Source organism: Lissotriton helveticus, chromosome 10, assembly GCF_964261635.1.
Source record: "Lissotriton helveticus chromosome 10, aLisHel1.1, whole genome shotgun sequence".
NCBI classification, from domain to species: Eukaryota; Metazoa; Chordata; class Amphibia; order Caudata; family Salamandridae; genus Lissotriton; species Lissotriton helveticus.
The window spans coordinates 973,597,786-973,614,341 of record NC_136071.1 but is presented as its reverse complement, the minus strand read 5'-3'; the positions used below and the strand labels follow the sequence as shown (position 1 = coordinate 973,614,341).

At 44.9% G+C, this 16,556-nt stretch overlaps 1 protein-coding gene across 2 annotated transcripts in view; it reads right to left on the bottom strand.

Annotated features, from left to right (window-relative positions):
- ANKIB1 (ankyrin repeat and IBR domain containing 1) overlaps positions 1 to 16,556 on the bottom strand; it is a 580,820-nt gene that overhangs the window by 292,492 nt on the left and 271,772 nt on the right. For both annotated transcript variants that reach the window (XM_078663642.1, XM_078663643.1), the window contains exon 10: positions 10,910 to 10,998. In XM_078663642.1, the coding sequence (XP_078519768.1) occupies positions 10,910 to 10,998 (89 nt within the window). The remainder of the gene's footprint in view (positions 1 to 10,909; positions 10,999 to 16,556) is intronic.

Sequence of the window (16,556 nt, the reverse complement as noted above, 5' to 3'; positions counted from 1 at the left end):
ATTTACCCATGTTATTTATGTGAGATACCACTACTCCAACCACTTCTTCACTTTTTTTTTTTAACATGGTTTATTATCCTCATGTTCCTTACTTATTCTTTTGCACACTTTTTTGTGGGGCTTACCTCTGTACCTTTATCCCACCCGTTGATCCTTTCCCTACACAGTAATCATCTACCTTTTTCCTCTTTTCTCTTTCTACCACTTTAACATTTACCAAGATTCCCTGGTCCACAATTTATTTTTCCAAGCACTTTTGGAAGTGGGCATAACTCTGTCCCAGAAATCCTAAAGATGCCATCACAAAGATGACTACTTCTGAAAAATCGTGTCCTTCTCAGTTTAGCCCACCTTAGGGGTGGTACTAGCATGGGGTAGCAGGCCTATCCGATTAGCTAATTTTCCCACCTGTCCTGGTGCGAAAGGAGACTCTGGACATGGGGGTCGGCTTCCTCTCCTGTGAGGTGGAGAAAGTTTCATATCTCAAAGGTGGCAGCTCTTTGAATCGTGCTGGCCTACTGTTGAAAATTAGTACGTTTTGGTGAACATTATCTGCGCCATCTTGCCTCTTCCCCTGATGCCACACTTTTGTCGTGCGCGCCCGCCATTTTTTTAAGATGCCCCGAGCAGAACGAACCCATTTGCATGCCGCTGGCCCCTGACATAGCCCTTCGCCTTCACTAAGACCACCCCCTGCTTGCACCTGCCTTGAGTCATAAACCCCTCTTCGGCGCTGCTCTGCCCCAGGCCCTCATCCTGTTCCCAGCGCGACACCTCCCTGCTTCCCTTTCATGATCTCCGGCCCTTAGATGCAAACCCCCTTTTCCCCGTGTGCCCGTTTTGTCTTCCCCGTTCCCAGGCCGACACCCAGCTCTGCCGATACCATTCCTTGCCCCTCCTCGTACAATAGAAAGCTTCCCCCATCAAAGGATCCCCGGGTTGATCAAAGCCCCCACTCCATGAGATCCGATCAAACCCCCCACATTCCGTGAATCGGCGGAATATCCAGCTGCGTGATACTCATCACCTGTTGTGACTAGGGTGGGGACTTCAACTGTAAATGTGTGTGGGAACGGGCTCAAAGGGGGGATTCTGAGGATGTCTTTCCGTACATCAAAGTATCGACGAGAATGTGTTACATGCAATAAACAGATAAACATGTGTATAAGAGGCCAGGCCTCAGGGATGCAGTTAGAGCACCTCAGAACGATACCTTCTGTCCGTTTCGTTGTGTTCTCCTCCGGAGAAAATAAAAACCTTGTTTCCTGCTTTCCAGTCTCTAGCGCCTGCCTCTTCATTGATTAAATAACTAGAGGGTCACAGAGGCAATACCGCCGGGCAAATATCGATTGTCCACGACCCGACTCAGGTTTTAACAATTGGCGTCCCAAGCGTGGGGCCCATCAGCGACTCGTGGATCCAGTGGGAGAGGTCCCGACGACAGAGTGAACGACTGCAACGATCGGGAGAGCTCTTGCCCAATAGACCCTCGTCTGGCAGCCGATCATCCGAACTTCACTAGTTCCGAACAGACCTCTCTCGAGTGATCTACGGTCCTGACTGGGGACCATCAGGAGTGCCGTGAGAAATACGAGAAAAAGAGGACGATCGGGCGCTGGATTCGGAAGACAAGAAACTGTCCACATGGTCCGGGTAAGGTCGTGTAATCACGACAAGTTGCGAAATGAGTGCTTGATTGTTTGATTGTTTAAAAATACTAGTATTGCTCTTTATTTATTTGGAGATTCACTGTCTACAAACGGAGAAACAACGGGCTCTCTCTTTGCAAGCAGTGGAGGATAGGTAGGGCAGCAGCCGTGCTTATTTTTTTCTCCCCCACTCAATAATTACTTGAAACTGAACTGTTGTTCGCAAAACTATTGTTTCCTGGAGATTCCCTGTCTGCAAACAGGGAAGAGACCACCCTTTTTGCAGATAGTGAAAAGGGTAGGTAACGCAGATCTTTGCGGACCTACTCATTCTCCCCATTGTTATTTATTGGTCTTTTTGTTATTTTTTGATCCATGAGGTATTCACTGCCTGCAAACAACGTTGAATAGAAATATTCTGTCCAGTCTTTGCACCTAGTGATAAGATAGGCAGTGCTGACTTTTTAGTCCCTCGTTACGAGCCGTCATGTCTGTCTTCTCCCCACTGATTAATAGCCTGTTTAGCCCGGACCGTTTATTAGAAGTGGACCATATAGCTCCACTAGAAGGCACCCCTAATAAGGACATGTTCATAAACTATGGATTAGTCACCATAGCCTATAATAAATTGTGGCACAGGTATACCGAAGAGAGTCAAGACAAACAGTGGCCACTGGCAGGATCCTTTGACCTTGATAAAATAGAAACGTTAGAAATAGCCCTTCGAAATAATAAGACAACGCCAATTATGCTCGACAGTCTCGGTATGTGGCGCAGAGAGGCTATGCAACGACAGAGAAAAGACGAGGACAAACCAAGTAGAGAAATATACCGACAGGACAACCCCAGGACATCGCTACCCACAACTTATCCCCCGACACTATGCAAAAGACGACCAGACTTAGGGCCAGACCAATGCGCTTTTTGTAGGTATGTCGGACACTGGAAAGCCCAATGCCCGACTCTACTGAGCGTGAGTAAAGGCAAAGGGCCGACAGGAACGACAGACCGGCAGTACGAGAAAAAGCGCGAGACAAAGAAGAACCCGACTTACATAGACAGACCAGACAGAACCACCACGTTTGATTATGCCCGATGGCACAGATTTCGCCAGGACAATTTCAGCGGCATGCTCAAGTTCTCCTAGGTCGGGCAACGTCAAGACGGGAACCCAGCCTCGTTTCAAATTCACAGACGGAAAGAGATAATTATGACCAATAACTGTTTTATATTCGTCTTGGGTCTTTGTATGTCGTACTTGTACTGTCCCCCGTCTGAGTTTGTGTGTATGTAATGTACAAATCTGCGTCATCCCTCTACACGTGTTTCCGTGTTACTCAACCTCTGTTAGCAGAAACTTAGCATAAAAGCAACCTGGAAAGAAAGAAATGGTAAAACAAAATCCGTAGACCATTAATGAACTTGAACTTTTAATTTAGCACAACAAACAAGGAATGATAACGGTAAACTGTAGAAAATGAAAGTCAAACAGAACATTCGCCGCCCCCCCCCATTCTGGAACCTTCCAAAGTAGGGCAGGGTTACGGCTACGCCCAACCAACGGCAACCCATATAAGGCGGGCCCGGCCGCCAACTCTTGGTCAGGAAATCTTAACGTATGGGGGAGCCGGAGGAGAGGCAGGAGCCAGCAGCCGGGGCAGTTGTAGGTAGTCCCGCCACATGTCTCCTCAGCCAGCCGCAACGGGCCTGGATAGACTTAAGTAGTCCCGCCACATGTCCAGAGAAGAACGAGGCACCTCTTCCTTTTCTCTTCCGTAACAGCCGCAGCAGCTCTGGACGGCGGGATGTCCTGCACGTGCCTCCACAACAATTTGTCCAAGTTGGGCTGGGAGGGAGAGGCGACGCGGACGAGCCTCTCCCACCTCCACCGATAGGAGGTCTCCCAGCCCCCGGCCCGACGCCGAACACCCCCAGTCAGGCGATGGTGCCAATACTTCCACAGCACCGAACACACCATGGTGGCACCCCAGTACTTGCGCAGCACCGAACGTGCAATGGTGGCCATATTTTCGGAACACCGAACCTGCAATGACTGCACTGATACTCGTGCCGCGCCGAATGCGCGCCACAGGTGACCATACTCCCACAGCACTGAGCACAGGACTTGAGAAACACCGGATGTGGAGAGACCTTCATGCGGGGCGATGAAAAGGAGCGGCATGGAGTGCACCGGGAGAAGGAGACGATGCGAACGAGTCTCCCTCGCCCCCCCCCAGGTGGGGGCATCACAGCTGCACCCCAGCTGAACGTCCCGCTTTCACACAACAGGGACCTCTTCCTTTCACTCCGAAGGATCTCTCCCACTCTTGCAAACTCGACGAGAGTGGCCCCTGTAGGGCCTCAAAATGGCGTCTGGGTCCGCTGGAAGGCGGGCCCCGGCCACTAGAGTAACTTTGACCGGCAATATAACTCGAACATTTGCCCCCTGGAGCACGAGCCCCCATCTCCGACAGCATCTCCGCAGCCTTGAAGATCCTACAAAGGTCCCCGGCGGAACCTTCGGCCTTTGCAGGCTTCCGATAAGGGACGGCTGCCTTGGTCGCCAACGAAGCAAACATGACATTGCCACTCCTTCTGTTAGCATGAATTCTTGAACTGCCGAAAAGGACTCTGGTCCAAACTGCCAGTAATGGGAAACATTTCCCCCTGATGCTGCTTCCGGACTGAGCCGGCCCCGCCCAAAATGGCGCTGGTATCAATCGGAACTTACGAACACCTCGTGGTGTTCCTTCGCACTAATATAAACTTGATGTTCTGAGATTTTATATGATCCTTTGTACACTTGGCTAGAAAAGACAAGGAGAACTCACTCGACGAACAGTATGAAAGGATCCCCGTTACAAATGTTGATTACAAATGTACGATGTATTATATTTTTATAACTGATGTAAACCTCATTTACGACGCACACGTACGGTATGCATATAGGAAATCTGATTACCACTATTATGATTATGCTTCTAAATTATGAAAATAAATGCCCCCGAACCCCCAGCCAATTAATAGACGTTTTAGTCTCTTACAAATGAATGAGTAAAACTTTCCGATGTTTTTATTGCTGCAAACGACACCCCCCACTGTACGCACTTTAGCCATTGCCACGACCGGCCAAATACGACCGCACCCTCATAATCCTCATGCTGAAATGATTTTGCAAAATAAAGTTTTTGAAACTATGGACGGGTATTGCATGCTTTATTTTAAAAAAAATGTGGGATCGGTGGGAAAGTTCTTTTCTGTGCACCCTACTCTGCTCTCTCTTTAAGGTTAAAAGAAGATGGTTGCCCAGCCCTGGAGGACGGATCGGATCGACAACACGACACTCCGCCTTCAAAGTACGCGACTGACTCATGAACTCTCGCGTAGAGGAAGACCTTGACTTCCAAGGATGGGTAAAACGAACGGTGTAAATGAGGGAATGTAAAAGGAGGGTGAAATGAAATAATGTAAATGTGATAAAGTACAACGTTCCAAAGTATCAGGGAACGGAGCTGACCCAAGAACCGAAGAACCTTAGAACGCCACAGCGTTGAAAGAGGTTTAAGGATCCCGATAGTGAGATACATCCTTTGACTAGATACCTCGCACTAAGCACCTCTGGTTTCCTTTTTACGTTTCCCCGCACATGACCTATATGGACACACTACCCCCCCCCCCCGACTCCAGAAACCATATCCCCGGGGACCCTGCCCCGAGGAGGAAAGACGAGTAAGAGGTAAGTAAAGAACTTATGAATCCATGTATTTGAATATGCGCGAATGCTGTCTCCCCCCTCTGCAGGTTACATCAGAGATTACAGCCGAGGTGTGGCGAAGATCTGAAGCCTTGCCATGTCTAATACACGAAGCGGACTAGCGCCGCAAGGTGGTGTCTAAGCACGCCTGCAAACTACTCATGTATCGAACAAACCCGAAAATTAGCACAACCTGATAAAAAAAAAAAAAATGATCACCCTTAAACCAGACCGGACGAATGAACCCATGTCACGTATGATGCGAAACTATGAGGGAATGTGTGTGTGTGACTGAGGCGTTGACCCAACTGGTCGAAGGACCAAGAATGCGAGAAAGTGCGACAAAATGGTACCTCCTTTCTTCTTTCCTTTTTCTCAAGGCACGTCCCCTCTACCCTGTCTAATGCTCAAACTGCATGATTACAAGATTCTAACGCAGACCCGTGAATGCCCTTTACTGTGAAATGCACTAAATAGACTTTCTTGAATACACTGCCACCCTCTCTGTTGCACGTGTACTATTTAGCCTGCCGTTGCGCTCTCTCTCCCTCTCTCTCTCTCTCTCTCTCTCTCTCTCTCTCTCTCTCTCTCTCTCTCTCTCCCTCTATTTTTGCACTCCCACTCTTCCGAGTGATTAGCCCCGAAATTGGCAGACTGCCACCCCTAGCACACCACCTAATTGGCTTCAAATACCGTCAGTATTTGCACAAAAACGTGTCTTTAATACAATCACCCTGAGGCCGTGTCATTACCTCTCCTTTTCCGCTAGAAGTCAATGAACCGAGGTTGGGCCGTAAGGGAAAGGACAGGTAAGACGACAGAGGTTCCCTAATCTGACCCGAAATAAGGGAACCACATGTCAGCGGCTCCTATGGTATAAAACAAGGACCTCAGAATACGCGACCCTCCCCTCCCCGAATTGTCGCAATACCCAAACCGGAAAAATGATCACCCCTGTTACCTCCCCTGTATCAGCCGCCCAAAAACTGGAATTATGAAACTACCCCTCATTTCCGGTTGTGAGAGATGGGTCGATTTATGCCCTTACCACAAGTTTCCTATGTCCCTGGTTGTTTCCCATAAAACCCCTGTCCTTCCTAATTAAGTAATCGGGCTGTAAAGGGTTACGTAGGATCCAGAATGATGTTTTACAAGGTTAACAGACTAGTCCAAGGTAAAGAAATCATCGAAATAAACCCCGTAATAGTTGAAAAGCAGGATGCATCGATAGAAAGGAAATGTTTAGCCATGATCGTCTCTCAGCAAAATACCTGTGTAGTACCATGTTGACGACTTACTGTACCCTTTGTAAATGTAAAACTCTAGAGAACGGCATATCTTTGCCAGGTTCGTCTCACGAAGGTGGGTCACCATCAGATGAACTGTCGTGACTGTAATAAATAATTGTAAAGGAAAGTCATAGTAAATCCAACAGGCCCGTCACCGGTCATTCATATGCCAGTTGTGAACACTAATATAACGGGCATTTTCATTCTTTGCCTGGAGCTGGGAGAGAAATAGACTTTTTGATTATCTTCATCTGCAACTTCTCTAAAGACTGTCTTTTCAAACTTGTTTAAGGGTACTGCTGTTGGAGGAGAGAAGGACCGGATGTGGGAGCACGAGGCCTGACTGCAGACTAAGGAATACCTGCGACATTAGCCAAGGCGAGACCACGACAGAAAAGAGCTGCAGGACGAGGCACTGTTTTCGACAACATGAGAAGAAAGGGTCGACCTGATGCCCCTGCTCGATGTCCAGTGTTGGTCGACAAGTCCCCGCTCTCTGAATTCGGTCACACGCCCGCCTATTTGAAGTCTCTCGTTTCCCTAGTTTGTTCCTAATTTGGCCTTGCTCCATCCCCTTTTTCCTCTGACCTACCCTATGGACTGTTTTGTACGCTCTTCTTCCATCTGAACTTTCTGACAATCACCTCAAAGGACACAGGGTGATAAGGACCTTTCCGACCAGAAACGCGAGGAAAGGGTCGTGCCCTGCAACGCAGAACTTAGAACAGAGCTGGACTTGTAGCTCCACCGCCGGTGCTCAACAGCGCCAACGAAAGGCAACAAAGAATGATGAGAACTCGTTAAACTTCGAACATTTGACATCCCCAATCGCCGTTTCTGCTAGACCTCATTTCTCTCCCAGCCGCCATTGTATTGATCATGCTCCAATCCGAACCTGATATATATGTAATAACCTGCCAGTATGAAATATGCTTGCTGCTCTCGCTACAGAATCGTTTTTGTATTGCATTCCTATGACTTTCCTGCTAAACAAATTGATCAAAGTTTATCAAATAGGCCCACCTCCTAAAAACTAGAAATGTTAAAATGTATTGTTTACAACTCTTTTCCTCTAGGGTTCCTACCGTTTTCTTTCTCATGCCCACCACAATAGAACCGAGTAGAAAATGAACCAGCAAGATGTCTTGAATATGTTAAAGGGAGGACTGTTGAAAATTAGTACGTTTTGGTGAACATTATCTGCGCCATCTTGCCTCTTCCCCTGATGCCACACTTTTGTCGTGCGCGCCCGCCATTTTTTTAAGATGCCCCGAGCAGAACGAACCCATTTGCATGCCGCTGGCCCCTGACATAGCCCTTCGCCTTCACTAAGACCACCCCCTGCTTGCACCTGCCTTGAGTCATAAACCCCTCTTCGGCGCTGCTCTGCCCCAGGCCCTCATCCTGTTCCCAGCGCGACACCTCCCTGCTTCCCTTTCATGATCTCCGGCCCTTAGATGCAAACCCCCTTTTCCCCGTGTGCCCGTTTTGTCTTCCCCGTTCCCAGGCCGACACCCAGCTCTGCCGATACCATTCCTTGCCCCTCCTCGTACAATAGAAAGCTTCCCCCATCAAAGGATCCCCGGGTTGATCAAAGCCCCCACTCCATGAGATCCGATCAAACCCCCCACATTCCGTGAATCGGCGGAATATCCAGCTGCGTGATACTCATCACCTGTTGTGACTAGGGTGGGGACTTCAACTGTAAATGTGTGTGGGAACGGGCTCAAAGGGGGGATTCTGAGGATGTCTTTCCGTACATCAAAGTATCGACGAGAATGTGTTACATGCAATAAACAGATAAACATGTGTATAAGAGGCCAGGCCTCAGGGATGCAGTTAGAGCACCTCAGAACGATACCTTCTGTCCGTTTCGTTGTGTTCTCCTCCGGAGAAAATAAAAACCTTGTTTCCTGCTTTCCAGTCTCCAGCGCCTGCCTCTTCATTGATTAAATAACTAGAGGGTCACAGAGGCAATACCGCCGGGCAAATATCGATTGTCCACGACCCGACTCAGGTTTTAACAATAGGAAGGCTAATAAGCAGGTCATCCTGTGGGAGGGGATGTTACACCCTCTTCCCACACAGGCTTTTGTTCTGGATTTCCTGAGAGCAGAGGCTCTCACCCAAGAAGGTTAGAACAGTGTCTCTGGTGGCAGGCTGGCAAAAAACAGCCAGGGAGCACACCAGGGGCTGGTGAGTGTTCAGGGGGCATCTGTAAGCTTACTCTGGGTACCAATATCGGTAAATTCACCAGTGGAATTAGTGTGGTTTTAGCATCCAGAATCCAGAAAGAAAATAGTAAGAAAATTATCATAAATGAAAGGGTCAGCGTAGTCTATAGAATACAAATATAAGCCCCAAATGCTTCACGTAGATCAGCATTGATAAAAAAAGGCATGTTTGCACTATGCACCGGTGTGAATGCATGTTTGGAATTAGTCAAAAATCAGCGGATGGCTGGAGGAATTGTGGTAGTTCAGGCAGGTAACTGAAATTATTACAACACTTTCCCAAGTTAAAAAGGTAATGGCAAGAACTGCTAGCAGACATAAATATGATATTCAACAGTGACATCCTGCAATTCCCAACTAGGTCGCTCGACAGCAATACCTGCTGCAAACTCTCACAGGGACAGCAATTTCATATACGCTATGTACACCTACACCTAGATAGGTTAGTACCTCATTCATGGGGTCTAGAATGGTGTTGGAATACTGAAGGTGGATGCTTAGACTCTGGGAGCTGTTGGTTATGGAGAGGATCTCATAGGCAATACATAAGAAAAAAGTTCAGTTTGATGAGGCGTGGAAACCCTGCACCACATTCCTTGCTCAGGAATTCAGAGAATTATCATGCCATACGTTGAATTGCCCTTCCGGGGACTATCACTACTCCCCCCTTCCCCCCCATTGTTTTTGCCTTATTTTTCCCGTCCATACTTGGCCCAGCCCCAATTCCACCCTCCCCCTAAAAAAATGGAACCAATATGGCCAGACAATATGTGTTACTCTACTAACGTAATTGCACTTGTTTGGACTATGTATGCTCTTTGATGCAACTACAGTTATATTCTTGAAAAACAGCTTTGATGCAAAATACTGGCAAATTGCACATTTTTTAAAGCTCCAATGCAGGAAAACATGTGAACTACTACAACATGGTAACAGCAAGAAGCATGCCTACGTGCAACAACACCAAATACCAATGTAACTTCTATACAAAGCGTGACAAAATATATTCTGACTTTGTAATGTAACCTCTGGAGCAGGCTTATCCAACTGGTATTTTTGTGAGCTATTGATAGCTCTCCTGCTCCCTGTTAGCAGCTTACCTGTGTCCAATCCAGCATGTTAAATTAGAATTTTTTGTTAGGTTGAATTAATATATGTAGGCCAAGATTGACATGGTGCATTCGCAACAATGTGCGCATTTTCAAAACTCATAAATTGATGTTTGGAGTAAAAAAGGAATGTCTAACTTAACAAGTAACATAAAGCTGATATAGAAGTGGTAAACCATGTGGTGTTCGGAAGACTTATTAATATTATTACCTTGGTGCAAGGGGCATTGCATCTATGGCTGTTCTGCATTACCCATGCAGAGGCATTCCAAATTGGCAAAGCCAGTTTGACATTATTGCTGGCAACCCAGCCTCATACACTAAGATGATCATGGGTGGCATATGGTGGCCACTACTGTAATCTTGTCTAGTGTGGTCACTGTTAAAACACTAATAATATTAGCTTGGGATCATTTCCATTGAACATAAGTATCTCTTATTACAGTAAAAGTTGGAGACCCTTGCTCTGGAGCTTCCTAAAGATCAATTAAACAGATTGTAATTTCCATATGCTATCCACCTATTTCAACATATATGGTAACACACTAACAACTAAAAATTAACTATCTTGATAACCATCTCTCTGTCTTTTAACTAGACTAATGAAGTTTCAAGTGCATGGTGTTGTTGTACACCAAACAGGATCTCAAAGAAATTACTTAAAACATTTTTTTCTGAATGTTTATATCTTTGAAACATTGAAGGAATTTTAGTAATTGAAAAACTAATTTGAGCTGTTACAAAACAAAAATGAGTATGTTTTAATTTAACTGATAAATACAACTATTAATGTCTGCTAAAATTCTGGTTTGTAAACATATTTTACTATTCTAGTTATGCAATGCTTTCTTTGCTAAAGCAAAAATTCTCTTACGCTCCTCTGGTTTCATTTCTGATACTTTCTGCAACCAATTCTTCCACGTTTGGCAGTCACAAGGTTCATGAGCATCACCAAGGCATTCCCTAAAAAATATAAACACCAAGATAATTTCGGCTAAGAATTGTGTTTTGAAGGCCGGTTATTAGACTTATTAAAAACAATTCTGAACTTATAGAGCATTCTTTTTAAGCCCATGAAAGAGGAGTCAGTGGCCCAACTTTAGTCTTTTTGCAACCCAATCTCAGAAATGCCTTGCCTCCTCAGAAATAAACCAGATGAGTCAATGTATCCTGACTCTAGAATTCAGACTATGATGGGTGTACCAATGCATCCTGGTTCATGGACCTATATAGTATTTGTAAATGATAACCCAAACATTTGCAGACAATTCAAACAAAAATGCTAACATTATTTTAATACTATTTACACATTCTCATCCTGGTAACAGCTATGTCACACAGACAATAAACCTCACAAATAAGCTACAAAGAGATTCAAAGATTTGTAATGGAGCAGTATTGTTACACCAAAATCTTTGCAGATTGTGACTTACTTTCACATACACTGGACCTCTAAGATAATAGATTCTATATCAGGACTAAGAGAGGAGTATTATGTTTTATTCATTTCATGCATTTTTATAACATGGGCCTAGCTATGGGTCTACCAGTGTGTATAAAGAACATTAATTCAACAAGCCATAACTACTATGCAGAAAGCTACATGATTCAGGCATATATGTACCAGTAGGGCCAAAGACGACCAATATAGGCGGAAGTAAGGGTTACCATATTAAGTGATATTTGAAGAGATATGTTTTTCAAGTCTTATCAAAGGTATGTAGATTCAGTGCTTTTCTAATATCTTCTAAGAAATGCTACAACATTTTGGGGCAAGGAAACAGTTTATTGTTTTTAGTTTGAGTGCAATAAATCACCAGAGAAGGACTTCAATTATTTTATGTTAGATAAGATGCTCCTATGATGCGGTGTTTGCTGTGCAGATAAGAAAGGTTGTTAATAAGAACTATTGCTTGTTACACTTAGTGCTGCCTTGTAGAAAATAGATCTCACTTGCGTGACTAAACACTTTCAAACACGTTAGTTAAAGTTTCACCACCTACAGCATAAGTAGAACTAGGCACCACATAGCTGCTCTATTGTCTTTCGATACTACAAGCATTTTCATATTTAAAAAAAGGTAAAGATGGCAGTGAAAAGACTTAAAGCTTTTACCAGAATGAGGTTGCCTTGCCAGTTGAGGGTTCACAGCGAAACCCATATATATGTCAAGAGACAACACGAGGAACAAATTTAATAAGCTTGATGGAGACAAGCTAATCTCGTTCGAGCGAGTTCAGAGATACAAAATGAAAGAGGCCAAATTCTGTTTTGATGATGTTCTGCAAGACCAGAAGGAATCACAGTGTGTATATGTGTAGTATATATCAAGAAAAATTAATAAAAACCCAAGGATATACCACAGCAAAGATGCATAGAGCACTGACATTTTTCATTACTCATCAGTCATTGCAATCCTGCACTTCTGTAGATTTTTTAATGTAAATATGGATTTGCCTCCAACCACATAATCAACCACCGGTTGGGAACTAAAAACTATTTCAAGCTCCAAAAGATAAAAAAATAGTAAAACAGGTGCAAATGAGATGCATGTTTGCACATTACACTTTGCAAAGTAAACTGGCCACCTTTTAGCTCTCTACTACTATATCAGAAATTTAAGAACGTGGCAGTTTCAACCAAATAGTACAACTTTACTCAAACTGATGGACTTGGGAAAGGGCATGTTATTTACAGTAAGACCTTAAAGCACACATATAATTCAAACTGGGTAGCAAGAATGTTTTCTTCCTTGTCATAACATTGATGTAGTTGGCTAATCATATACCCTGTTTTGGAAGGAACAGCTAATCTACAGACATTCTCAAAACAGCAGTTATTTCAGGATACTATCCTCAAAGAAACAGATATAACAAGCATCTGGGGTATAGTTAAGTTATTGATATATTTAACATTTTAAAGAGATTAAGTGATCAAAGTGCATTAGCTTTAGTGCACTTTGCACAAAAGAACAAAGGCAAATACAAAAGAAAGTAACAGCTATATTGTTGGCAAAGGATAGATACTGTGAATTTCATGGATGGGGAGTAGTGGGGAGAGCGGCACAATGCCCTGTGATGCTTTGGTACACCCATGGAGTGCAAAGTCACAGTTGTGAAAAGCATAGCAATGTGGTCTGGCCATTAAGGATAACATGATAAGGGGTTTTGAGCAGGTGTTCTGGTAAAATTGCAGGGGTCATGGTAGTTGCTTTTTTACGAGTAGGAGAATAAACAACTTGATCTATGTTTACTTTGTTCCTTAAGGAAACAAAACACTTCAACACTGAAAAGGCAGGTTTCACAGAAAACCCATGGTAAAAGCAAAAATGTAATCTAGCGGTGCACCAACTGTATCATATAATCATTTCAAATTAATCCAGTAAGTCTTCTTGCTGTGCTGTTAGTTCCAGTTTTTGAGCCTCTACTCTTTGGGGAATAGGTTTTCATGATGCGTTAGCTTGTAGAAGCAGAAAGGGAGAAGTCTGTGGCTGCATGGTTGGCATGGGCTCATGGACCCAAAAGAGAAGCCCAGGTTTGAGTGCTGGGATTAGTTGCACTGTTGTTAGCCAAGATAGGTTGCACCACTGCGTGCTTGTCAAACAGTGTACCATTATGAGATGCATGCCTGCCACGTCAGTTGATGGCTGGCATCATGTGCTGCCAGGTGTGTTTCCTAATGAAGATATGGCGATTGCTGGGGTAGGGAGATGGATGCAATATGTAACTGTTTCACTATATTCTGAACTTTTGTAATAGAGAGCAGTGTTTAATGTAATTTGATTTTCTGTAGTGACGTATTAGTCAGAGCTGGTGAGGTAAAGTTCCTAATGGTGCCATTATTGTGCTGTAGATGGAATAGCAACACTAGATCTAATAGTAACATATTAAGTTTATGCCATCAGAATTTCAAGCTAGATCTGCCTAGCGAGGAAAAGACAGATGGTTATTTTTAATCAGGCTCAATTTAAAATATTTCAGTTTTCTTAATATTTATTCTGTGATCATTTTATTTTATCATCAGTCAATCCGTTTTTACTCTAGCTGTCTTGAATACATCTACTCACGGTCTTTTCCTTCAGTTTCATAATTTCAGTTTATTTTAAAAGATTAAGCTATCAGTTTCATATCACATGTCTAGTTACTGATTCCGTTGGGAAGAATAACAACTACTGATTAAGGGGTAAGGAGTAGTTTCTGTCATGTAACTCCAGTTCTGTAGCAGGGGTATCTCTGTTATAGTCATAATCTAGTGAATAGTCCCGCCCATGTGCGTGGCGCCCGGAGCAATCAAAAATAATCTCTTAAAGTGTCGAAAAATGCAGACCTGCAAAGACACTTAAGAGAGAATTAAAGACAGATAATGCAGCCTATAACACAGGCTACAAGAAATTCCACCAAAAAAATCCACAAAACAGCAAAGCCTGGACAGATTTCCCTTGCTTCAGCAGCAAAAAAACCCTGGAATGATAGAGAGGAGGATCTGGACAGACAAGCCCCATAGGCTGCCATTATGTGGCTCAGAACAGGATACTGTGCCTTTAAGAGAACCTTCCAGAACTTCACAGTATCCCAGAATGCACTGCAGGTCCCTTTTACTTTCAGTTCTTTTGAAGGTGTAAAACGCCAGACCTGTAGCATTCCTTACATGAACATCTCTCTCCACCGGGGAGGAGGGCGGGCGCTTATGACTATAACAGAGCTACCCCTACTACAGAACTGGAGTTACAGGACAGAAACTACTCCTTCTGTAGTAGGGGATCTCTGTGTATAGTCATAATCTAGTGAATAGAATGGCAAGCCCATCCCCACACCAAAGCAGCGGTGGAGAAACGAGAAATAACAGCACTACTGTGCGAACAGATTTCGCAGCGAAGCCTGCCCAACCTGAGGGTCTGCTCTGGCATCAGTGTCCAGGCAATAATGCTTAGCAAAGGTATGAACCGACTTCCAAGTGGCCGCCTTGCAGATTTCTGCAATTGGAACATTACGGAGCAAAGCAATCATGGCAGCTTTGCCCCTGGTGGAATGAGCCTTAGGCTTACCCCCTAAGGTCTTATTAGCTTTTTGGTAACACAATTGTATGCAGGACACAATCCACCTCGAGATGGACTGCTTAGAGGTAGCAAGACCTGTCCTGACTGATCCATAATTGATAAACAATTGGTCCGACCTACGAATATCTTTGGTTTTATCTAGATAAAATTTCAACACCCTCCGAACATCCAGGGAATGTAAAGACCTTTCCGCTGGAGATGAAGGATTCTGAAAAAACGTAGGCAAAGTTATAGTCTGGTTAACATGAAAATCAGAAATACCCTTGGGAAGAAACTTAGGGTGAGTACGCATAACAACCTTAGCAGCATGAAATACAGTATAAGGTTCTTGGCAACACAACGCCTGAATTTCACTCACCCTGCGGGCCGATGTAATGGCCACGAGGAACGCCGCCTTCCAGGACAGGTGCTGCAACAAAGCCTTATGAATAGGTTCAAAAGGCTCCTTCATCAACCTGGACAGCACCACATTCAGTTCCCATGAAGGAGAAGGAAGCCTGACAGGAGGAAACACTTTCTTCAAGCCTTCCAAAAAGTCTTTGATCACAGGGATCTGGAAGAAGGAAGTCTGTGAAGGGCATTTCCTGTAGGCAGTCAATGCAGCCAGATGGACCTTAATGGAATGGACATTAAGGCCAGACTGCGCCAGATGTAGAAGGTATGGAAGGATGACATCTTCCTTACATGTCGTCAGGTCATAGTTCTTGGACTTGCACCAGATACAAAACCTCCTCCACTTGTAAGCATAAGAAGTCCTAGTGGAAGGTCGCTTAGCCTCCTTCAGTATGTCCATGCAATCTTCTGGGAGATTAAGATGGCCATATTGCACTATCTCAGGAGCCATGCCGCCAAATTCAAAGACGAGAGGTTGGGGTGCAACATCTGCCCCCCGAACTTCGTGAGACGGTCCGGCCTTCACGGCAACTTCATGTGAGGAAGGAGAGACCGGTGAAGCAGGTCCGTGAACCACCACTGCCTGGGCCATTCCGGGGCAATCAGTATCATCCGTGCCCTGGACTGGGACAGCTTGATGAGAACCGCGGAATCAGGGCAATGGGTGGAAAAGCGTACACAAAGCTGTTCGACCAGTTGATCCATAACGCATTCCCCAGTGTCCCCGGCTGGTAGTACCTGGAGGCGAAGTCTCGGCATTTGCTGTTTTCTGCGGTGGCGAACAGATCTACGTCTGGAGTTCCCCACCTTGCGAAGACTTCTCCTAGTACTTCGTCGTTTATGACCCATTCGTGGTTTTCCTGAATCAGTATGCTCAGTGCGTCTGCCTGAACATTCTGCACACCTGGCAGATGGGTGGCCGTTATCGTCAGTCCTCGGGCCAGAAGCCAGCGCCAGATCGCCTGTGCCTCCTGCGACAGGGTGCGTGATCTCGAACCCCCCTGCTTGTTGAGGTAATCCATTATGGTCGTATTGTAGCTCGAGGTGTATCTATGTCCTGCTGTGCCCCTGT